General features: G+C 41.3%; 1 protein-coding gene across 1 annotated transcript in view; it reads right to left on the bottom strand.

Moving 5' to 3' along the window:
- Positions 1-26,285, bottom strand: part of LOC134225891 (patched domain-containing protein 3) — a 308,883-nt gene that overhangs the window by 83,335 nt on the left and 199,263 nt on the right. The window contains exon 6 of the mRNA XM_062706320.1: positions 9,671-9,834. Coding sequence (XP_062562304.1) covers positions 9,671-9,834 — 164 coding nt within the window. The remainder of the gene's footprint in view (positions 1-9,670; positions 9,835-26,285) is intronic.

Here is a 26,285-nt window from a genome sequence, read left to right on the forward strand (position 1 = left end):
TCTTCAGTCTGATGTAGGCTTCCTCCATCTTCTCAAAGTTACGTGCCATAATATCTATGTCGTCGGCGAAACCAAATAGCTGGACGGACTTATTGAAAATTGTACCACTCGTGTTAATCCCTGCTCTTCGTATTACACCTTCCAAAGCGATGTTGAATAGCAAACACGAAAGACCATCACCTTGCCGTAACCCTCTGCGGGTTTCGAAGGGACTCGAGAATGCCCCTGAAACTCGAACTACGCACATCACCCGATCCATCGTCGCTTTGATCAACCGTGTCAGTTTATCCGGAAAACCGTGTTCGTGCATTAGCTGCCATAGCTGGTCCCGATCGATTGTATCATATGCGGCTTTGAAGTCGATGAATAGGTGATGTGTGGGCACGTTGTATTCGCGGCATTTCTGCAGTACTTGGCGAATGGCAAACACCTGGTCCGTTGTTGGACCATTGGACCTGGACCATTGTTTATCACCCATATTATAATCCAGTAAATCGTTTAATATATTTTTTTGAAAAGAAATCCCGGAAGGTCAATAAAAGGTGGATTTCTAGAATCTCAGCTAGAATTCCGTAGATTGATTTTTGAAATGTTTACATCTTTGAAATTTAGATTATTAATTGCAGGTGTGAGGTTCCTCAGCTGATTTTGTTGGAATCGATAGTTAAGGTTGAGAAGGGGACTTAGAACCCGGGTTTAGGTTCCCGGGTTGCTCGGTCACGGGGCGGGGTGCGGACTTACAGCATGGAGAGGAAAGCCAGAGTGCATAGTCTTATCCCGAGATTACTCTCGGAATGTCCGTGATGCCGTTTGGATTAGACGTGCCTGTATAAGTCCTCATCTTTAAGGAAATAGATGAGGGTGACGATGCTGGTTACATCGTCCGATAGTGCGTCTCTTACACTGGCAGATATCCCATAAGTATTTCTGGGAATCTGACATTTGGGATGGTGTGTATAAGTGGAAAACCCTCGAGAACTACAGATGCTCATTAACAGTTGACACACAATTCGAGTATGATGGCCTAACGAGTCGGTATCAAGCACTGAGCTAACAGCAAATTAAATTAGGAAAGGGAAGTGGGGCTGGGTCGGCCACTCGTTACATAAGACCAGAGATGAACTCTGCAAACTAGCGTTAGGTCTGAACCCAGCAGGACATTACAGTAGATGCTTGTGGCGGTGTGACCTCCGTAAATAAAGGAAGTAGACCAAAATCTAACCGCAGTTGGAGGGGATCCCGATCAACAATGCATATCACAAATTTTAACTCAATTGTATCAATAGTTTTTATTTAAAACAACGTTTGTTATACCTAATTAGTTTAACCAAAATCTTGATTTCTAGCGATTAGATTGAGGACATATTTGGCATCCCAGCCTAAAATGACTTAAATTTCCAATGATAAGAAAATTATTTTGAGCTTTTTAGTGGAATGTCTTCACTTGTCATAAGACGAGTTTATACAATCCCATTGAATTCCACCACTTAATTGTATCTTGACAGATACGTATTTCGACCTCAACAGTAAGGCCGTCTTCAGTGTCTTGTACTTGACTCGACTCGACTCGACTCGTCTTGAATTTTATGAGCAGTAAAGTTGAATGACGGAATGTTCAAAATCATCTGATTATTGTTATAGGGCTTGGATGAGCCAAAAATCATTCAGTAACCTACTGATATCTTGGTTCAGTGTACCTTAGTCGTACGCTAGGCCAATCATGAAAAACCGCACTTTTCTATTTTTTGTTTTAAATTTAAAAAAAAACTTAGACCGCTGTATCTCAGAAACGGTAGCACTTAGAAAAAAAAATTACTGTACACCTTATACATTGGAAATTTTGCGTTTTTTCATAAAATCGAGTTGATAAAAACGTAAAAAAATTTCAACCATTTTTGAAACACCAATTTATCTAAATAAAATTATAACTTTTTTGTCCTTCATTTCTCTATGGGTCAGCAAAAAAGTACGTATATTATCTGCTACAACTTATTAAAAAATAAAAAAATATTTTTGAGAAAATCGATTTTTAAGTTTTATTTTCAATGATTGAACAATTTTTTTTACAGTGTTTCACATAGCCCCAATGATTACCTAAAACAGGCCTACCCAACCTTTTCAAGCCACCGGCCAATTTTCAGAATAGCCTCTTGCTGGTGGGTCAGAAAATATTCGATACATATTTTTTTTATACATTTTTAAGATAACCAAAGTAAAATACATTTTTTTCAGAATGGCATTTAGTTTTACATAATGGCTAAAATTGTTTATAAAAAATCTAACCACGATGTGATTGCGTTTGAAGAACCTTTCTATGTGCTTATTTTCCTTTTCTTTTTACGTAACAGGTCATGGAATTGTTGGCTTCTTCCCAATACTCGACGCATATTGATTTCACAATCGGTGGACGAATTTCGCAAGAGAGCAATTATTTTTTACTGCTTTTATTCTTGATAAACAGTTGTTTACACAGATATATACTTCTAGAGAGGGAAAATATTCTACGAAAGATGTGTCTTTCTTAAATTTAGATTCGAGCACGTTGCTGCATTGTAGGTTAATTATCTACATTTAGAACATTCCAAGTACATTATTCATATCAGTAAACGGTGTTGAGGAGCTGTGTTCTCAAAAATTACCGAATGAGCTTGAAAATATTTTTTGAAAGGCATCGTCCTTTTCCTACCAGAATCTGAGAAATGTATTAGTTTTCGATCAGCATTTATGCCAAATTGTTTATATATTAATTAATATTTGCATTTTGGATAATAAAAGTTCGACTTCTTGATCCCTGCTTTATGCTCAAGCCATTGATATGTTTAGTGACATCTACTGTAAAGGTTCATCCATTCAGCTTGGGAATTGGTTTTACTTTATTTTGTAAAAATAATATGATTTCCTTTCGAAGAGAATAAAATCTCTTAAGCAATGTACAGGTTAGCCTACGAACGTCGCATTATCACACAGCAAATCTGCATATTATGCTTCCATTTCCCCCAACATAAATTTGGAATTAGTTTAGTTTCTGCGGTAGGTAAAGTTGATTTTCTCAATGACGAGCGTCGCTATATCACGAATATTAATCATTTTTGCACATAGATCTTTTTTAATAAAAAAAAATACATTTTAACTGAGAAATATCACAAATTAAATTTTGTGGCTGATTACCAAGATTAACAAATAAACAAACTGCTTTAATCTTCAAGTGGCTTTTTCACGTAAGTTTTCAAGTCTTCTATCAGAAATCAAAACCTTCACCGTGCACCAACTAACACTACTGAAGGAGGCTTTTTCTTTAGAGCACACCATATCAACAACAGCCGTCCTGGAGAGGTTTCATCCGTATTGCCAAAATGTCATTAACAGCAAAACTGGCCCGTGCTACAATATTCGACACCATGCTTGCCCAGATTTAATTCCTTTAAGGTGACTTACGAGTCCAAAAATGGCTGACACAATGGCCGTGTCAGCCCTCACCTCGCGATTTTGCACATCTGAAAACCATTTTTTCGTATTTTCGTTTTTATCTGTCGTTTGTTTTCGGAGTTATGTGCCTCTAAAAGCGCTAAGTAGTTTTCAAATTGCATTCAAACGGGATTCACCTTAATTAGTAATAACCTAGCATTTATTGATAAATAAAATGAAGGAGCTTCTCGAGCCAGATAGAGAAGCTTTCGGGCCGGTTATGAGGTATTTTTTTCTCACACGCCACGGGCCACAAAAAAGGGAGCTAAGGGCCGCATCCGGCCCGCGGGCCGTACGTTGGGCAGTCCTGACCTAAAACATTGCCCAAGACACCAAAACGATCGGACAAGCCGTTTTCAAGTTATATTTTTTGAAAGTGTTCAAGGTGTTTTTTGCTTGGGCCCTTGTCAAAAGTTAGGCTAGAGTGAAAATGGCAAACCAATGATGCAAATTATGTTTTTTGATCACAAAAAATGTAGGGAAACTGCTCCTTGAATTCATGCCATGTATCCAAATCAATACCATTTGAAAACAAAGAATTGGTGTGCATTTGTGATTTTTTTCATCAGTCGGATAACAACAAAACACGATCTAAATAGCCTGTTTTGGGTCTAAATAGCCTGTTTTGCGAATGTTATTGATATAGGAGCATGTTATTAATAATGGAACAGATACCCTATATGCAAAATTTCAGGGAAATCAAAAAATACAAAATTGAAATCCTGAAAAAAAAAAACATTACATCACAGAGAATGGCTCCATTCCAATGCATTGCAGAGTAAGAGCTGTGTATTAACTTGAAGATCGCAGTGAGAAAATGGCTTAGAAAAAAATGCGAACTATTCAAAATGCCCTTATTACGGAAGTTCCGGATTATCCGGAAGGCCGTCTGGTGGCCACCTGCGGTTACAGCAGAGTAAGAACTGTGAAATATATTTAAAGTCACAAACAGAAATGGTCTAGAAAAATTGTGCTGTTCTAGGACGAACTTCACAAAACGACTATTTTTAAGGACGTTCCGAATTCTCCAGAAGACCGTCTGGTGACCACTGCGGTCATAGCAGAGCAAGAGCTACGTATTAACTCGAAGATGGTGCGGAATATTATACTATTCAATATCCCAATGGCTTTACTTGTTTTTCCTCCAGTCGAAATCCTTCTACAATTGATTTAGTTTTAACGGATTCAAGTCAGCTGTGTGGCCAATTGGTAACTCATGCTGACTTTGACTCTGATCACCTTCCTGTGACATTTGAAATCTCACAAGAAGCCATTTGTAATCCAATCAGCTCTACTTTTAATTATCATAGAGCTGATTGGGATTTATATAAAACATATATCGATAGGAATTTTGATGTTAATATTCCTTTGGATACCAAAAGTGATATTGACAATGCGCTCGTATCTTTGACAGGCATTGCAATTCCTAAATGTGAAATTAAATTCATCTCCATTATTATTGACGACGATCTTCAGCTACTGATCCGTCTTAAAAATGTGAGGCGAAGGCAATACCAAAGAACTCGCGATCCCGCTTTGAAAGTTATTTGACGAGATTTGCAAAATGAAATTAAAAAACCCAGATCAATCCACCTAGCGTTGGTGGTGCCTTTCTCACGCATTAAAATAATAAGAAAACACATAAGAGAGGTCGAAGTAGCATTTTAGGGGGATAGATTATCAATTTATATGCATTTACGGTCATTTGAATGCATTGCTGCAATCTTCGAAAAAAAAATTTTTTTTTCGTTTTTGAAATTATTTTTCCCAAGGGGGGGGGCCTTAACAGAAAAACAAGTTTGGAAGGCAGTGACCGATCGGGCCAATTTTCAATAGGAAACAACTAGACCGCAATCCGCGTCGACTGCAACTTGTTGCGAGCAAATCGAATAATGCTAAGTACCAAAAAGTGTGTCTCACATTTTTGTACACACACACACACACACACACACATACAGACATCACCTCAATTCGTCGAACTGAGTCGATTGGTATATAACACTATGGGTCTCCGAGCCTTCTATCAAAAGTTCGGTTTTGGAGTGATCCTATAGCCTTTACGTATACTTTGTATACGAGAAAGGCAAAACGTTTCGCTATTCTGAGAAATACCAACTTTGAGAATAATGTCTCGAAGTTGGATCCCAGTTCGAAACCCTTTCGAAAATTCTTAAAAAACCTCAAAAGCCAATTCCAGCGCTTAAAGAGGGAAATAAAATTTTATTAACAAATGGCGAAAAGGCTCAAAAACTTGCTCAGCAGTTCGAGAGTGCCCATAATATTAGTCTAGGTCTCACTAGTCCAATTGAGGATCAGGTTACACGGAGCTTCGAAGACATTCTCAATCAAGAGAATGTTTTTTACCGTTCGTTGGGAACTAATTTGGATGAAGTGAGATCTATTACTAGAAAATTTAAAAATATGAAAGCCCCGGGTGATGATGGTATTTTCTACATACTTATAAAAAAACTTCCTGAGAGCTCTTTATCCTTTTTGGTTAATTTATTTAACAAATGTTTTCCATTGGCATACTTTCCAGATAAATGGAAAAACGCCAAAGTTGTTCCAATTTTGAAGCCGGACAAAAATCCAGCCGAGGCTTCTAGTTATCGCCCAATCAGTTTGCTTTCTTCAATAAGCAAACTGTTTTAATCTTTGTTCGCAGATGTCACAGGTCTCTTAGCCAAAGGTCGAAGCCTTCGTGTTATTTGTAGTAGATTGCAACCAAGTTTGGATATTTTCTCCACTTACTTGCAAAAATGGAAAATTTCCCCGAATGCTTCCAAAACTCAGCTTATAATTTTCCCACATAAGCCGAGAGCTTCTTATTTGAAACCTTCTAGCAGACATATTGTCACTATGAATGGGGTTCCAATTAATTGGTCTAGCGAAGCTAAATATTTAGGACTTCTGCTAGACCAAAAATTAGCTTTTAAAAATCACATTGAAGGCCTTCAAGCCAAATGTAACAAATATATTAAGTGTCAGACACTTATAAACAGAAAATCAAAACTTTGTCTTAAGAACAAACTTTTGATTTACAAACAAATTTTTAGACCAGCCATGTTGTATGCTGTGCCAATATGGACTAGTTGCTGCAATACCAGAAAGAAGGCACTTCAGAGGATTTAAAATAAAATTTTGAAAATGATTCTGAAGTTGCCTCCGTGGTATAGTACCAATGAACTTCATAGAATTTCTAATATTGAGACATTGCAACAAATGTCCAACAAAATAATCTCCAATTTAAGACAAAAATCGTTGCAATCTTCTATTGCAACAATTTGCTCCTTGTACCCTTAGTATAAATTAGGTTAGGTTTAGTTCAAGTTAAAATCATTGTAATTCCTACATGGTTCAATTAAACCAGAGGAAAAATCATAACTGCCACAGGCAATTGAAATGTATTAATAATAACTAAAAAGTAACATAGCAAATAAGGATGATAGTGTTAAGAAAACACGGAACACCTAGTCTAAGAGATGAATGCATGTATTAGATAATTAGCAAATAAAATTAGTTAAAAAAAAATTACTATGTTGATTACTCAAAGTTAAACAATTTGTGATTTTTTCCTTAATAATTTACAGTAATGCATAAAAAAAATAAGAATTTTAGTGCAATAGTTTTCGTAGCATCTGCCTGAAACTCGGTCTGAAAATCTGCATAAGGCAAGCAGCTTAAATATTTATAAATATGTAAAAAAAAATGATAGAAATTGCGTGTAATATGACGACCCTACTTAAAGGTGTCTGTAGCAACGATTCGTAGTAATTATTACACTCGATAAAATTGGCTATTGACCAAGCTATTGACTCAATGTACAATTAATCATCTTCACCATCGATGCTACCGGCTACAAGCGTTCATCGTCCACATGCGCCCCAAACTATGCTGCGGTTGTTGTGCCTGCACAGTCGATCGTTTAAATGGCCGATTATTGACCAATTCGTATATGGTTATCAAATCCGCGCGAGGCGTATACATGCTCACCGTTTGCTGGTGAATCGGACATTGATTGGTCATTAATCCGATTCAGGTTTTTTTTTCACTGTTCGAGTTCGTTTATGCACGATTGTACTTGATGTTTTTGATGGTTAAATTGCCCTGTTGTTTGGGTGTTTCAACTATGATTGATTAGTGTTGCCAAATCGCTCGATATTGATACTCTGGTAAGTGCGAGTGCAAATGGAAATTTATGTGTGATCGCAAACAACATGCGATACAAATGTACGAATGATAGTTTGAATCGTACAACAAGCTTCAAAAGCGATTTATTGTATCACATGTTCGTGATACACCGTTAACGCTGATTTCTGATGGCATGGCCGAGGTTCGATATCTCGTATTTGTGCAGTGACACGTTAGCCATTTAAAGATTGTCGCGAGCTCATTCATTGTGAATAATTATACGTCGTAGTAGTAATTATCGACCTCTCAAATAAGACGATGGTCTATCCAAAGGCCCCACACTACTACCAACACCATAGTCACCGGTAATTTACCGGTGACATAATTGTTATTGGTTTCGTATTGAAACGCAAGCCGGGCCCGGAGGGCAATTTCAGCAGTTGCACTATTGGCTAGGTATGACCGACCAATACTGTGAAGCTCGACACCGTGTCCAATTTGCTTCTAGTAGACCTATGTACCTCCTGTGGAAGCGCATATTCATCGCTCGGCATGCAGACGCATTTCGAAATTCTGATTTGCGTCAAATGGTACCGTTTTGCCGACTGTCGGAACCAGCAGCGTGGAGCAACTTTTTTTTTCTGTGGCTTACTGAATCGGTTGCGAGTTAGTGGCTTATGATATGAGCGATTCTTTTCTTGGGCTATGACTATGTGCAAAAGCGATTGGGAAACGGATGATCGTTTCGGAAGTTAATTGGATTTTAAGTGGAAAAAGCCCCTCGGTTGTATGTTGCGCATATTTTGATGGACGGAGATACCTAAACGGCTATTCAGATTTTTTTGCTTGAAGCTTCCTATAGGTTATTAAACGTATGAGGTTCCTTCACGACTGACCCAATTCTGTCAGTTTTTGAATAGACGAAAGTGGAGTAAAACTATTTGAAACGATTTTACTTAATGCAGAATGCAGATTATTATTGCAAATTGATATCACAGAACCAGTATTGACTGGGGTTATTCACGGATAAAGACATCACTTCTCCAAATTAGCGGTTCTCTCTGTCCTTTTCAAAACCTTCGATTTTGGAGTAAACATATAGCCGTTTTGTACATCTTGGTGTACGAGAAAGCCAAAAGCAAACATAAACCCACGTAGACCTTGGCAAAGTTATCGAAAAAAGCACAGACGTCATCCAAACAACCAATCATCCCTCGGAATCAGCGATATCCGACTTATCACCGTGCCGTGATGGTGATGACCGACTTGGCTTGGCTACGTTTTTCCATGAGCTTTTGCGTGCCCGACCTGCATACAAATGGCGAGAGACGACCGCCAACCGCTGCCACCTTTGGACTCGGCCAAGTTTGATATGGCAAACGGCAACAGTAGCGCACCTTTTATGCACACACGGAACGATTTACCCAATCGACCGTCACGAGGCGGGGGAGTAACTGTTGACACCCCGGGCGCGCTGTCGTGTTCGGCGACGGTGGCATTGTTTCGGATCGTACGATATGTGTTGAGCCTGAGCGGACTTGACGGATCACCACACGGAGGCATTGTTCTTGATCCGTGGATATCAAAAGCGTGACACGATCGCGATGACATGCCGAAGCTTGTACGAGATCTGCATCTGAAAGATTGAAGCGCGTGGAGATTGTTGTCTCGGGGTGCCTGGGAAGCTGCATCTTAAGTCTGATGACCGCGAAGGTATTCAATTGTTTATGCGGTTAGGTGACAATGACTTTCCTCGGAATGAATCACTGTCAAGCACCGCAGTTCCCGGTTTGTTTGGAGTTTTACCAACGAAGTTGAGATATGAACGATGCATTGAGTCATTATCTTTACCATTTACCAATCAAGATAAAAACAAATATGCAAAATGTATGTAACTAATCACTTTGTATATTGTGTGACAATTATTACCCTTTTGCACAATTGTTTGGTGAACTGTTAATCAGCTTAAAAAGATAAAATTTGTATACAATAATTTTGTGACTAAAACTTGTAAAGAATCATCTAGTAAATACATGCTAAAACAACCAATAAAATAAATCAATTGCACACTTACCGATCATTAGAAACGGTGCCGCCAGATTGATGCCGATGAACTCGATGCCAAGGTACATGGCCAGCCCGAACGCGGCCAGCGTCGCCATCACCGCCGACACGTTACCCATCAGCCCCAGCCACGGTTTGGACCGCACCACATCACCCATCATACACGTCACAACACTGCGAAGAGTTTCAAAGAAAGAAAGAAGAGGCGTCAAGTCGTGACGATTTGGTTCAAGGGCAGTCTAATTCGTCTCAGTATAATTGTAGAACCATTTCGACGGTGACGATACGCGGTTTCATCGGTTTCTAATTTGATTTATATTTCGTCGGTGGGTCGAAGAAAGATCTCAACGTTCGACTAGGTGAGAAACCTTTGTGGAACTTCCACGCATCGTCATTGCACAATGATCAAATAGGGCTGGAAAAGGGGATTTTATTTGGTACTCTGATAAATGATGCTTACAATTGTTGTTTTGCTTGAATATATTTTGATAGGCATTGTTTTGAACTTCTTCTTCTTCAATGACTCTACATTCCAACTGGAACTTGGTCTGCTTTTCAACTGTTTTTTCCTCAGTTATTAATTGAAAGCTTTTCTATAACTGCCATTGCATGAGTATGTATCTGGTGGTAAGTACAATGGATACACTATGCCGGGGGAGTCGAGACTGTTTCCCACCCGAAAACATCGAACTCGCCGTCTACAGATTGGCAATCCTATGCCTTTGCTCGCAAGACTACTGGTGACCCCGTTGTTTTGAACTAAATAATAATGAATTACGGCTTAGATAGCTTTTTTGAATACGTTTCGATCATTTTTAGTGATAAACCTGTGTGCATTTAATAAGCATTTTTTTTTTTCAAAGTACCGTCATCGGGGGTGACAATGGGTCTGGGGGGTGAGAATGGGTCATCGCTCTCACCGGCAGTCTGGAGGTCGTACAGCAAAATCGTTCAAAAAGGTCTCTTATATTTTAGTATTCTTACCCTCAGATACATTCAATCTATTCTACAAGCATTCTAAGTAGTTGAAACAGTGACCCATTCTCACCCCCATTTGACCCATTGTCACCCCCGACGACGGTACTTTTTTTTCACAAGAATTGAAATGCTTCGCAACAATTATTATCGTTTTGTTTGAGAAGTGTTCTTTGGAGCATTCTTTGAATGAATCAGCACAAAATGATTCCACTAAATACTCTTGATTTTTTGCATGTTTCTATTTGGTGATAGATTTGTGAGAACCAAAATAGCTTTTTTTCAATATCGATTTAAAATATTCACTTTGTTCTGAAATGTTGTAGAAAAAGTCATTAGAAAGAAACTTCGCTGAAGACAGTCTTTAAATTTTAATTGTCCCTTATGGATCAATTGTGAACGTATTAGATGCTTAATCAACTTCTAACCAGTTCAGTAGGGCTGTTCAATATTCGGTGTCGTTTAAAATATAAAGAAAGTATTTTCAACTTCATGCAAAATGTTTATTAAATTTTTATAGTTCAAAATGATTTAAGATTACATATTTCAAAACGATCAGGTGTTGCTACCAAAGAATTAATCGCCACCACAGTAGCTTTCGTTTTTTATCTCATACTATCATCGGATAGAACCAAACATTTTTTCGAATCTTCCGTAAAAAGAAGTTTTTTCTTTGTAAATTGTTCATTGCTGATATCAAGTTTTGAAATCGTTTAACACGTTTTTTGGTTTTCTTGCACACTAAGTTTACAAAAAGGCTATATGATCACTCCATAGCCAGGAGCCCGGAAACCTAAAACGTAATATACCAATCGACTCAGTTCAACAAGGTTGAGGTTGAGTTACCCTCTCTGGTATTACCCTGGTTCCCGTAGTAACTGCCTCCCAGCATTACTTCTGGGAGATAGGCAGTACTTAATGTACTCGTTCATTCACGCTCATACAAGCACTCATCCCGTATGAGGCTTACTTTGGTGCTCTCTCTTACATAACCTCTGACACTGACTCTCTCTGACGCAAAATATGAGTCTTATTTAGATGCTCACCACTAACATACCATGTGAGTCTAACTTGGGTGCTCACCCTTTACGCACAATGTGAGACTAACTTGGATGCTCACCCTGCCACCTGATTCACGCTCTAGCACACCAATTTGAGACTTATTTGGGTGCTCACTCTAGCACACCCTGCCACTCCTCCTGACACACGCTCTGACACACCATGTGGGACTTACTTAGGTTCTCACTTCTTCATGCGAGGCTGACTTGGGTCCTCGCCTCTAACATACCACTTGGGGCCCTCCTTAGTCGTGCGGTAGGACGCGCGGCTACAAAGCAAGACCATGCTGAGGGTGGCTGGGTTCGATTCCCGGTGCCGGTCTAGGCAATTTTCGGATTGGAAATTGTCTCGACTTCCCTGGGCATAAAAGTATCATCGTGCTAGCCTCATGATATACGAATGCAAAAATGGTAACCTGGCTTAGAAACCTCGCAGTTAATAACTGTGGAAGTGCTTAATGAACACTAAGCTGCGAGGCGGCTCTGTCCCAGTTTGTGGATGTAATGCCAATAAGAAGAAGAAGAAGAAGAACATACCACGTGAGGCTGATTTGGATGCTCAATCTACTCTCCTCTGCCATGCCTTGAGGTGCCGAGGTGCCTAACACCTATGGGCTAGTTAAACTTTTAGTTCTCGGAAATTCTATTTAAAAAAGGGTCTTCACCTGTATGCTGCCTACTAAAGACTGATTTATTACACTATCGTTACAAGTACAATTCAATTACCCGGAAATGCCAACGCAGCCCCATGTCCAGAGTTCGATCGATCGACCTCTTTGCCGATCGATAGATTGCTGATGTGGCTCGTTGTTGTTGCTGTACCGTGCGGCCGCTTGAGTTGCTGGCGAATGTGGCACCATCGTTGGAAGTGCGGCTGGCACGGGCGTTAACTCGCTCACTCTTCTGTCATGCCTCGAAGAGGCTTGACAGGATGGAATGACCTGACAGGAATTGTGTCAGATGGAAGTGGGGTCTCCCCACCCACCTCGATATGTTAGTTAACCCACTCGCGCTGCCATCTGGCAACCGAAGTCACCCTGAAGCGTTCGCGGGCTCCTCTGGTGCCACGTAGATCGAAACACTCCTCGTCTTCCCGGATGACTGGCATCATGCTCGTAGTAGCCTACGTCTACTGGCACACACCTTGGAACTGTTGGACATCATCCTCGAGAATGCCGCAACAGCAATCGACGCCCTCTTGCACGCAAAGTCGAAATGGTTGGCGAAGGTCTGCTTGTCGTTTATTACGATCCCAAGGAGCTTCAAACTCCGCTTTGATGAGATCGCGACTTTATCCACATGAATCACTGCATATTGAACCGACTTGTGGTTGTTGACGATAACCACCTACGTCTTATGTTGAGCGAGCTCCAGGCCTCTAGCTCTCATCCAATCCGTCACCGTGCTGATCGCGTGTGCTGCGGTCGACGATCCGAAGCCGACGATATTAACACCAGGAGGGAACTTTAGCTTCACAGCCCGTCATACATAAGGTTTCATAATACTGGGCCCAGTATTGAACCTTGCGGAACACCTGCGGCAATAGTAACGCTTCTCTTACCGGCATCGGTTTCGTATAATAGTACACGGTTCTGGAAATAGCTTTCCAAAATCCGGTACAGGCCCACCAGCAGGCTAAGCCGGTGTAACGAGAGCGCGATGGCATACCACCTTGCGCTGTTGAATGCGTTCTTCACATCAAGTGTCACTAACGCACAGTATCGAATACCTCGCCTTTCTGTTGGATCGCCATTTCGGTTGTCTTTACCACCGAGTTAATAGCGTCCAACGTGGACTTACCCTTGCGAAAACCGAACTGATTGCTTGACAGGCTGTTCGTACCCTCTGAGTACGGGCTCAGCCTGTTGAGGATGATCCTCTCTAGCAACTTGCCCATCGTGTCTATAAGACAGATTGGTCTATGCGCCGATGGGTCGCCCGGCGGCTTCCCAGCTTTCGGCAACAACACCAATTTCTGCTACATAGCTAACCTGAACATGTTCGGGTTCGCTATGAATGCTGCCTTGAGAGCGCTGTTCGGAACTCCATCAGGCCCTAGAGCTTTGTTCGTTACCAGGGATTTGGCCACCGCGAGTAACTCTTCGTTCGTCACCGGAGCCACCATTTCGGCCGCACCCATATTGCCTTGCGGTGCAGGAGGCCAGGGACTTGTGGCTCGGGACGGGAAGAGTACCTCGATAATCCTCGCCAACCTATCCGGGGACCGTTCGGGGGGTGAAGAGCTCCCTTTGGTCTTGGCCATCACTATCCTGTAGGCGTCATCCCACGGATTCGCGTTGGCTCCTTCGCATAGGTTGTCGAAACACGCTCTCTTACTGCTCTTGATGGCCTTGTTAAAGGCCAGTTTCGCAGCTCGAAACACTTCACGGCGGTCCGCTCTTTCATCCTCGGTGCGGGCATGTTGCATCCTTCGTCTAGCCTTGAGGCACGTTGATCGAAGGGCCGCAATCTCGACACTCCACCAGCATACCGGGCGTCGGCCATTTCTCGGCAGGGCTTTCCTCTTCGCAACGCATCCCCGCTTAGACCTTCAGTGTTAGGCTGACCAGATCATCTCGGTGAAAATACGGGACAAACGCGCTTACAAAACGGGACATGTGTCAAAAAACCTTGTGATAAAATTCAAGAGCTGTGGAAATTTCAAAATTGATGGGCTTAATTTTCATTTTAGAAATTTTAGAATTAGAAATATTTTAGAGTGAATCATTCACCACCATAACCTTCTATTGTATTATGTAAGTTGTGGCAAAATACTAAACTACAAATATTCCACTCTTCAAAGGAACGCGGACAAAACCACGGAGGAAAAGAAAATCACGCAACTCTCGATATTAAAAAATGGGGAGTTTTGAAATTTTTGTTTAATCTACTCTTAGACATGCATTAGGGATTTCATTATTGACCAATAACAAAAACTTTCCCAATTGAAAATAATTCACAATTGTCAAAGTACCCTGCCTAAGGCCGGTTTACGGCATTAGAAGGCTAAGAAAGAATAGTTTTAGGAAAAAAAATCAAAAGACAAATGCAAAAAGAGCAATAGGATGGGATTATTGATTTCCCGTGTCAAATCTCTTTTTCAGGAATATAAGTGGGAAAAAATCGTTTTGATATTATTGATAAAAAGTAATTTTAATTATTTCCATGGTTGGCGCATGAGAATAAATGTGAAATCTAATCAATGCACAGTCCTTTTTGGTCCAAATTGATTTAAATGACACTAAAAGTAGCCTCACACCTCGGGAATCTTGTCCATTGATTTTGTTGCAATTTCGTCGCGAAAGATAAAAAATCCTGGGCAATTTATAATCTGGTTTACAGCTCGGACTCTCGGAGATTTCCGCTTGATTGTGTTTTAAATCGGGCCGAATTTCTAATTTTTCATAACGGAATCCCATAAATCTCGAAAGCGAAATTTGAGACAAGCCCCTGATGTACAAACTACCCTTAAAGTACGTGCGGACTTTAAATCTAGCTTTTAATCCGACCAAATTTTCCCTCGGTTTGAAACTGCCCTAAACTCGATTTTTTTCAGTTGATTTATAAATGATTTTTTCCTGCCGTCGTTTTTTTACAGTGGATGATTTCGAAATATTCAAAATTATTCAGAAAAACTTTGAATAATATTTAATTGTTCGAAAAGAATCAAAAGATTGAAAAATATGTGATAAAGTAAATTTGAATAAAATGAATTACATACTCCGGAAGATTCAAAAAGGATAATTGAAAATGAGCTTAATCTGAAAATTAGAATGTCTGTCCCTGATTTTACAGACAACTAATAACATAAGGGTAAAATCAGCAGTGATTCAAATCGTTTGGGGCTGAAACATTCATTTTCCCAGCAGCTGTTCTAGATTCATTTTTTATACCAGTCAAATGTCAAAAAAATAAAACTGGTATAACTGCAGATTTGAACCACGATTGCGTCACGAGATTCAAATATTTTCCAACGAATTATTGGCAGTGGCTGATTTTCTACTCACCGCTTCCACATCCAGGCGCTATCGTATATGCGCAAATAGCCAGCATGAGTTAACCGCCAGAAATTTGTATGGCGAAACACATCTAAAGCGGGTTTTCTCAATATTAGGAACTTTTCATGAAAAACTATTTGGTACCGGTTATGTAGGAAGGTGTCCGCTACTACGCCTACCAAATATTTTTTCGATGAAGGCGCTTAATTTTGAGAAATCGAACCTTAGATGCTTTTCGCCATACTGATTTCAGAAAGTTAACTCCTAGTGTGCCGCTGTAATTACGCTCAAAGCAGGTGATTCATTGTTTTGGTGTATGAATGCGTCATTTTATCTACGGATCAATCCACTTTGCAATTACGGCGCCTTTCTTGGCGCCAACATGATGATTTCATTTAATTGAAAATTTGAAAAACATGAATAGAACACTGCTGGGCAAACCAGCGAGTTTGTTCTATTTGGCTCCAGATTCAAACTAGAATAGTGGTCGAAAATTTGGAATGAAACTGAATCACTCCTGATTTCACTCTAACATCAAACACTTTTTTTATGGGTTTCGTCCACTTTCTTTGTTGAGAAGTGATCCAGCCGAGGGCTGTTAATCTCTCTAATAAAGACACAAAAAACACTTTCTATGTAGGTATTTGATTTTAGATTCCGGCCTAAAATATTGATTTTGTTTGAATAATATTTTGGAGCTCTTTGGCAGAATAAATGAAAAAACGGGACAAATTGAGGATTTTTTAAATTACGACGGGACAGCACAAAAAGGTCTAAAAACGGGACTGTCCCGTTAAATACGGTACGTATGGTCAGCCTATTCAGTGTTGAAAACTTCGCTGTCGAAGTGATTGGTACTCCACCCATGGACCTGACAGGGATCCCAAGACCTCGGATGTTGCACGCCATAGTTGATCTTAAAGGTGTAACCCACATCCACACCCTCAGTCCAAGTTTGGTGCTTTATCGCATTCCTGCGCCTTGTGTCCTTTCTCACCACAACGACGATACTGGATGCTACGGTGCGGGCCCCAACTCTAAGCACCGATAGCACCTGCCCACTGAAGGCGGCTGGAGTTTGCTCACTGGGTATAATACTGACCAGCCGATCTTCAACTTCTTTTGCTCCATTACCTTTTTGGCGTACAGAAGTATTCTCGACCTCTGTACCGCACTGGTCTCTGACGGCAGAGACGACGTGGTTCGCGTTCGTAACCTCGTCCAGTTGCTTGCATGGGTCAGCTTCCTATAGTCAGTCCCACTTGCCTGCGCTCCGCGTTTCAGAACCAAGATAATTTTCCCGGTCTTAGTGCGTCTGACACTTCGCACGTCCTGACCCAGCGCCGAAAGCTTTCAACAGTTGAAATTGAATATTAGTAAAACAAAGTACATGATTATTTCGCGAAATCGTTCAATTGATAATGTCTCTGTGAAAATTGATGACGAGACACTTGATCGCGTACGGGAAATTAAATATCTTGGCGTGATTATTGATGATAAATTGAAATTTGACCAACATATTGACAATGTCATCAAGAAAATAGCCAAGAAGTATGGAATCCTCTGTCGACTGAAAAACGAATTAAATATTGCTAGCAAAATACAGTTGTACAAATCAATCATCTCTCCTCACTTGGACTTTTGTCCTTCCATTTTGTTTTTAGCAAATCAGACACAAATATCGAGATTGCAGCGTTTGCAGAATAAGATTATGCGTTTGATTTTGAGATGTAGCAGATTCACTTCCTCAACTTTTTTGTTGGATGCTTTGCAGTGGCTCTCGGTGAAGCAAAGAATTGTGTATTTATTTGACAATGGTGTTCATTTTTAAAGTAATTAACGGATTGCTGCCTCGATATTTGTGTGATCGAATTGAAAGAGGAAGTGACATTCATAGATATAACACTAGAAACGCGGAAGATATAAGAACACCATACTTTTTGCATGGAGCTTCACAAAATTCTTTGTTTTTTAAAGGTATCAATTATTTCAATTCGATGCCTACACATATCAAACGTGCAACGACATTATCACAGTTTAAGAGACTTTGTGTTTCACACGTAAAAGCTGCTTTTTAAGCAGCTACTTAGCTGACTTTTTTTATAATTCAATAAATTTTGTATCTTGACGAAGTTTGACCTACGGATTGTTTGTTTGGACAATTGTATTCTTTATCTATTGAGGCACTGATAAACTGTTTTGTTCGCTTCGATGATGATGATGGATTTTATATACATATATAAACGTAATTGTAATTTGACCTTTTTTTGTGTAGTCTACAAAAGTTTGAGTCTCGCGCGCGCAAAGCAGATATGGATGATTTTTAAAATTTATGTACAGACTTGCGCATTTTCAACTGTTTGAATGATTCTTCGGATTAGTAATGGGCTATCTGGTAGAGTTTTGTTCCCGTGGTTGATACCGAAACTTTTGATATCGACGGAGCGGTAACACAAGTTTTAGTTTTGTTGACGACTTAGATTATTAATTTTATTGATGCTTACGAGTGATAAACGTTAAGTGATCTTGTATAAACATGAAACGCGATTCTTGGTGGAACTTTTGAAATCTGTGCGAGAGGTATCACAAGTTTTGCATTTTAGTATAAACTCGAAGTATCACTACCGATGCTTATGAGAATCTGTAGATGAAAACAACAGTTTTTTTCTTGATTTACCTTTTTTGCTGGATAGTAATGAAAAGTTATGTAATTCATATCTGTGATGGTAATCAGATCGTTTTTGTTTTTTGCAAATCTGATTAAATTGTTATTATATCATTCAATTAATTATCTTAAAGATAAATCGTCTAGCTCAAACCTTTGTAGGGGTATGTGGCGGGACCATCATCATCATCATCATCATCATCACCAACAATGCCTCGCCTCTGTCCTTAGCTTTCTTTCCGGTTCGAGATGCGTTCAACTTCCGCTTGCTGACCAGCTGCCAGGGGTTTTTGGTTCCTTGTGCCGATGGGCTGACCAGCTGCCAGGGGTTTTTGGTTCCTTGTGTCGATGTCACAGGTCGGCTGGTACCCTCTTGCGGTTACGCGACTTGCGTCTGGTTGATGCCTTTCGCCAAAAGATATTTCAGTTACCAGATAATGATTGTCGCTTCGGTTCTCTTTTTTCTGCTGTCCGAAATATGTGTGGTACAGAACTGTCAAATCGTATGTATTTTTCCTTCGTTGACATTAAGATCCCCTATCCTCGCTAGCAAAAGATGTTCCGTACAGCGACGACAGCGACAATCTTTATCTAGTAACTAAAATATCTTTTCTTTCGCCTTTTTGGGCCGAGAAGTCTCGGATCGACGCCCTTCGGGCTCCGCTGCATCCCGATTTGCTCCGTCCAGACGACGTTTGTCCTTTATGGTCGCATGTCGTTTGGCTTTGCTCTGCGCGCCTTCGCCAGATTGCTGCCTAAGCCGTTTCGGTTAGGCGCAGTCTTTTCTTCATTGGTCGTCAGGGCGAAATCAATCGCCTCTTGGGCCATAGTTGCTCTGTGTGTATGTGTAAATGCATGTGTGGATGTATGCTTGTACCCAAAAAATCATACATGTTTTAGGCTCGCATCATAAGCAGGTTTGATCGCAACTAGTTGTACGAGAAAGATATCATTATCACTAGGTGGATGATTCAGATTTTTTTCAATTATAGCAATTATTCTAATCATGATTTTAATATGACACATCTGCGAGAAGAAGATTAACCGCCATTGGAAGCATTGTTGCTGGTACATGAGTTTTGTTACAACTTATTCATTATAGGTTATATCATGGAAGGGACAACGAGCAACAAAGGGGTTTTCCGCGGTTTATTAGGGTTCACTTCATAGTTTTATGTAGGGTTATTTTTATATGCACAAATTTGCAATTTTAGTTGATTTTGTGTACTGAGAGAGAGCCTTTTTTCACTAAAAACTCTCAAATAACTCTTAATATATGAATAAAAAAAAACAATTATATTACTTTAGCAAAACGTGTATCATAGTGTAGTCGCACGACTGATATTACGGCAGACTATGAAGAATCATTAGGATTTGAGGCTAGACCAATTCAACCTTTCATTAGACTTGGAAGAACCTAAACATGTTCAGCTCATAAAGGGATCAATTTCCCCCTATACGGGGATCAAGTCTCCCGCAAGTTTTGAAAATGCCAAATTTTCTATCTTTCGGCAAAATCGATATTTTGGTAATTTTCATGGACAAATAATTGCTTCCAATGACGTTTTTGAATAGCTTATTAAATTCTTTATCAAGTCCATCAAGAAGCGTGCAAATCGGTCCATGTTACATCGAGAAATATCCTAAACAAAAAGTGGGGATCATGTGTGTCCAGTTTCCCCTACAATATTGAATATTGTAGAACATTTGAAAATTGTAGAAAATCGATAAAGAAAGCTAGTCAGAAAAGAGATTTTCATTGTGTTTTTATTGAATAATAAATTTTGACCATTGAAATTTATAGATAGACCTATAGTGCCTTCAACAAAGTTTTTTCTTATGGCTTTCTCCACAACATTGCCGAACAAAGTGAATTTTTAAAATCGATATTAAAAAATCCATTTTGGTTCTCACTTTTAGGTGGATTAATCACAAAATAAATCCATTAAAAAAAACAATATTTAGTGGAATCACTTTGCTGAAGAACGTATAGGTCTAAAATGCTTTTTTATACGCCAACATAATTTCGATCACGTTTTCCTTAAATGGAAACAGTGTGCGATGTACTGAATCAGAAAAGATTTTTCCTTGCGTGTTTTTTCGCAAAATTTCCAACAAGTTTTTGAGTAATTTGAACAGGCATTATTCCAAACTCGGAGAGTTCTATTAGATGGTGGGGAGTGAGAAGGGATTGCCTTTGAATAAGGTTGATCCTTTCGATAGAGGGTCGGAGTAAGCCCAAAACAGTGGACAACATAATTGTCAGAATGAACTCAGGTTACATCTAGCTCAAACTGCCTAAGTAGAACCAAGAAACAGCAGCGGAGCACATTGGGGATCAGACAGTGAACACCTACGGTGGCCTCGGTAATTCTTCATTCGTAAATTCCTCCTCACATTTCGTGAGCAAACAAAATGGCTTTGAAGTTATTTACCCCATATCAACGCCCCCACTGGAGGTAAACCTTCCAGTGGAAAATTGATGGCTGATGAAACCTTGAAAACCAAGAACTCCTCACCAACGATAGCTTCCCATATGTTATCGTGTTGCAAGAAGCAAGGTACTTTACAGGGTTATTACCGTTAATTAACGATTAACGCCGTTTCGTTAATCCGTTAACGTTAATTTTAACGATCAACGATATTTCCGTTAACCTTTATGAAACGTTAATCAACGATAACGGTAACGCTCTCCGTTAATTTAACGTTAACGGCTGCGTTATTTTACACGTTAATGAGCTGTTAGCAGGGTTCGTAATGCTCACTCAATCTCAGGAGCACATGATTTTCCCTCACGAAAGTTTTCGGGGAGGAATCGCTTTTCGGGAAAGAAAAACAGCCTGTAGAGTGAAAACAATTTTTCGCTCACTTCGATGGCCGCCAAACGTTGGTTTGCTCTTTTTCTTTTATTTTCGAGTCTTTTCGTGGCATCATCAATGCAAATGGTAGTAGCTTATGTGGAACAAATAACTTAACGCTTTCATACAGAATGTGGCTAAAGTAAGCGCATCCCCACAGCTATTATTGTTACTATTCTGGGTTCGAATCCCAGCGCGGCCATACAATTTTGTAATTGTTCTGCGATAATTCTCGCGAAAAATGAGTGAGAGGTAAAAGTAATGAAACGAAAAAGGATTTTCATCTAACAGGCAAGATTTTCGTTTATCTTCCAATGCTAATTCTAGAGAAAATATTGATGGATGAAAGATGATCCTCAACATAAACAACGAAACAAGATTTTCCCTTGGCCCGAAAAACGCTTGCTTTGGTCTCATTGAAATGAAAAGTCGAAACCCTGGCTGTTAGAACTCAAATTTAAATGAAAACTGCGACTTTTGCAGATTTTGTTCTTTTACTGGCAAGAGTTTTTGTTTGTCAACATATGTCAAATTTTAACATGAGGCGATTTGATATACAAAAGAATTTTACAAATAAATTTAAGATCATGTAAAATTTGCTTTCCAATAATAGAACATCATTATTCATCTACGTTCATTAGTCAGATTGGCACGGCAAATGCTGGGTAAAGCGTACCATTGGTACTTCGCGTACCTGAAGGAATAAAATAGACCCCATCTCGCGGTCCTTAGCCTCTTACCCAGCAACTCCTATCCCTACCTCCCCGCGGTGCTGGCCGGGATACGAGCAACCTTAGGGAAGATCGGGTAACCAACCCCGGTGGGAACTATGGTCGTATGCTGACAGGGAAGGGGGGGTTTGCTCCTCTCCGAAGGTGCAAATCTTATTGAGCGTCTGTTCTCCATGTCAGGATCGGCTCACAACAGCGTCTGTTCTCCATGTTAGGGGCGGCTGATCATCGCCCGAGTGCCAGCGAGGGACTCTAAGTGAAACTGTGCACCATGGTCCACCGGAAATAAGGAGGAATGGTCCTCCGGAAATTTATGGGGTTTGGTGTCAGGCCCTGCAAGCCAGCCTTTAAAAAACCATAAGCAACGAACAATCAACAAGAGAGTACGGACCGGAACCATCGGCGAAGACCACTGCGACGAAAAGGGACTAGCGATTGGAAACTCGGTTCGTGGAACTGCAAATCTCTCAACTTCATCGGGAGCACACGCATACTCGCCGATGTGCTCAAGGACCGTGGATTCGGCATCGTAGCGCTGCAGGAGGTTTGTTGGAAGGGATCAATGGTGCGAACGTTTAGAGGTAATCATACCATCTACCAGAGCTGCGGCAGCACACACGAGCTGGGAACAGCTTTCATAGTGATGGGCGACATGCAAAGGCGCGTGATCGGGTGGTGGCCGATCAACGAGAGAATGTGCAGGTTGAGGATCAAAGGCCGGTTCTTCAACTTCAGCATAATCAACGTCCATAGCCCACACTAAGGAAGCACAGATGATGATAAGGACGCATTCTACGCGCAGCTGGAACGTGAGTACGACAGCTGCCCAAGCCACGACGTCAAAATCATCATAGGAGATTTGAACGCTCAGGTTGGCCAAGAGGAGGAGTTTAGACCGACTATTGGAAAGTTCAGCGCCCACCGGCTGACGAACGAAAACGGCCTACGACTAATTGATTTCGCCGCCTCCAAGAATATGGCCATTCGCAGCACCTACTTCCAACACAGCCTCCCGTATCGGTACACCTGGAGATCACCACTGCAGACAGAATCACAAATCGACCACGTTCTGATTGATGGACGGCACTTCTCCGACATTATCGACGTCAGGACATATCGTGGCGCTAACATCGACTCTGACCACTATCTGGTGATGGTTAAACTGCGCCCAAAACTATCCGTCATCAACAATGTTCGGTACCGACGACCGCCGCGGTACGACCTAGAGCGACTGAAGCAACCTGATGTCGCCACTGCATACGCGCAGCATCTCGAGGCAGCGTTGCCGGAAGAGGGTGAGCTCGGTGGGGCCCCTCTTGAGGACTGCTGGAATACAGTTAAAGCAGCTATTAACGACGCAGCGGAGAACAACGTCGGGTATATGGGTCGAAGTCGACGGAACGATTGGTTCGACGAAGAGTGCAGACAGATTCTAGAGGAGAAGGACGCAGCGCGGGCGGTCGCGCTGCAGCAAGGTACCCGGCAGAACGTGGAACGTTATAGACGGAAGCGGAGACAGCAGACCCGCCTTTTTCAGGAGAAGAAACGCCGCCTGGAAGAAGCGGAGTGCGAGGAGATGGAACAGCTGTGCCGTTCTCAAGATACACGCAAGTTCTATCAGAAGCTCAACGAATCCCGCAAAGGCTTCGTGCCGCGAGCCGAAATGTGCCGGGATAAGGATGGGAGCATCTTGACGGACGAACGTGTGGTGATCGAAAGGTGGAAGCAGCACTACGAGGAACATCTGAATGGCGCTGAGAGTACAGGCAGTGAAAGTCAAGGCAGCGGAGGAGATGACTACGTCAGTTCAGCGGACGATGGAAGCCAACCAGCCCCCACCTTGAGGGAAGTTAAGGATGCCATTCAACAGCTAAAGACCAATAAAGCAGCTGGTAAGGATGGTATCGGAGCTGAGCTCATCAAGATGGGCCCGGAAAAGCTGGTCACTTGCCTGCACAAACTGATAGTCAGAATCTGGGAAACCGAACAGCTACCGGAGGAGTGGAAGGAAGGGGTTATATGCCCCATCTACAAGAAAGGCGACAAACTGGAGTGTGAGAACTTTCGAGCGATCACCATCCTTAATGCCGCCTACAAAGTGATATCCCAGATCATCTTCCGTCGTCTGTCACCATTAGTGAACGAGTTCGTGGGAAGTTATCAAGCCGGCTTCGTTGACGGCCGCTCGACAACGGACCAGATCTTTACTGTACGGCAAATCCTTCAAAAATGCCGTGAATACCAGGTCCCAACGCACCATCTGTTCGTTGATTTCAAGGCGGCATACGACAGTATAGACCGCGTAGAGCTATGGATAATTATGGACGAGAACAGCTTTCTTGGGAAGCTTACCAGACTGATCAAAGCAACGGTGGATGGTGTGCAAAACTGTGTGAAGATCTCGGGCGAACACTCCAGTTCGTTCGAATCGCGCCGGGGACTAAGACAAGGTGATGGACTTTCGTGCCTGTTGTTCAACATTGCGCTAGAAGGTGTCATGCGGAGAGCCGGGTGTAACAGCCGGGGTACGATTTTCAACAGATCCAGTCAATTTATTTGCTTCGCGGATGACATGGACATTGTCGGTCGAACATTTGCAAAGGTGGCAGAACTGTACACCCGCCTGAAACGTGAAGCAACAAAAGTTGGACTGGTGGTGAATGCATCGAAGACAAAGTACATGCTTGTGGGTGGAACCGAGCGCGACAGGGTCCGCCTGGGAAGCAGTGTTACGATAGACGGGGATACCTTCGAGGTGGTCGAGGAATTCGTCTACCTCGGATCCTTGCTAACAGCTGACAACAACGTTAGTCGTGAAATACGAAGGCGCATCATCTGTGGAAGTCGGGCCTACTACGGGCTCCAGAAGAAACTGCGGTCGAAAAAGATTCGCCACCGCACCAAATGTGTCATGTACAAGACGTTAATAAGACCGGTAGTCCTCTACGGACATGAAACATGGACAATGCTCGAGGAGGACTTGCAAGCACTCGGAGTATTCGAGAGACGGGTGCTTAGGACCATCTTTGGCGGTGTGCAAGAAGACGGTGTGTGGCGGCGAAGAATGAACCATGAGCTCGCCCAGCTCTACGGCGAACCCAGTATCCAGAAGGTAGCTAAAGCCGGAAGGGTACGATGGGTAGGGCATGTTGCAAGAATGCCGGACAGCAACCCTGCAAAGATGGTGTTCGCTTCCGATCCGGCAGGTACGAGACGACGTGGAGCGCAGCGAGCGAGATGGGCAGACCAGGTGCAGAACGACTTGGCGAGCGTGGGGCGTATCCGAGGATGGAGAGATGCGGCCTCGAACCGTGTATTGTGGCGTCAAATTGTTGATTCAGTGTTATCTGTTTAGATGTAGACTAAATAAATGAAATGAAATCATTAGTCAGATGACGGTAATTTGTCCCAAGATAACAATGTATTTTAAAAAGGACTAGGAGACCCGTCGAACTTTGTTTCGCCTAAAATTGATTTATTCTCTGATTAGTTCTCGAGTTATGCAGAAATTTGTGTTTCATTTGTATGGGAGCACCCCTTTCCAAAGAGGGGAGGGGTCTCGTACCATCTTAAGAAGCTTCCCCGGCCCCAAAAACCTCGGCATACAAATGTTTGAGCTGATCGGTTCAATAGTTTTCGAGTCTATAAGAGTCAGACAAACAGAAATTCATTTTTATGAATACAGATTTTATCAAATTATCAATATTATTAACTCATAAACCCGGATTTTGTATTTAATGTAAGATGTAGCCATCAAACTGTATTCATGACATAACGATATGCCCAGTGAAAGATCTTTTTCGCTTAGTATTTTCAATGAATGGAATAAACTGATACACTTTTCTCATATTCATGTATTTCGCAGAACTGTATTGTATTTTCATTTCTAGAAGTTGTCAAGTTTGGTACGAATGCATCTAACACCAGCAGCCTACACCTATGTTTTAGCTGCTCGCATATTGAGTGAGCTCCTGAAGGTGTACAAATTGTCATTTCATTAGTTCCAACCGCAAGTTATTTTTCCATGATAAACCTTGATCTGACTTGAATGGGAATATTAATAAGACTGTCATTGGCTTTTCCTTGGTGAACTATGATTGAAAATGATAAAAATTATGACCCATGGATACCGCATTGGCTTAGAAACGTCCTGATTGTTTATTGGGCAGGAGCTAAGGAGAAAAAGTAACGAGCAGATTATCGATGTCCTTTGACGTTGAATCAACGCATCTCGTTAACGTCAACGTTACAATCCAAGTAGCTCAACGCAACGCCGTTGACGTTGAACCAAGAGAAAATTAACGACAACGGCGTTAATCGTTGATTAACGTTAACAACCC

This window comes from Armigeres subalbatus, chromosome 3 (genome assembly GCF_024139115.2).
Source record: "Armigeres subalbatus isolate Guangzhou_Male chromosome 3, GZ_Asu_2, whole genome shotgun sequence".
NCBI classification, from domain to species: domain Eukaryota; kingdom Metazoa; phylum Arthropoda; class Insecta; order Diptera; family Culicidae; genus Armigeres; species Armigeres subalbatus.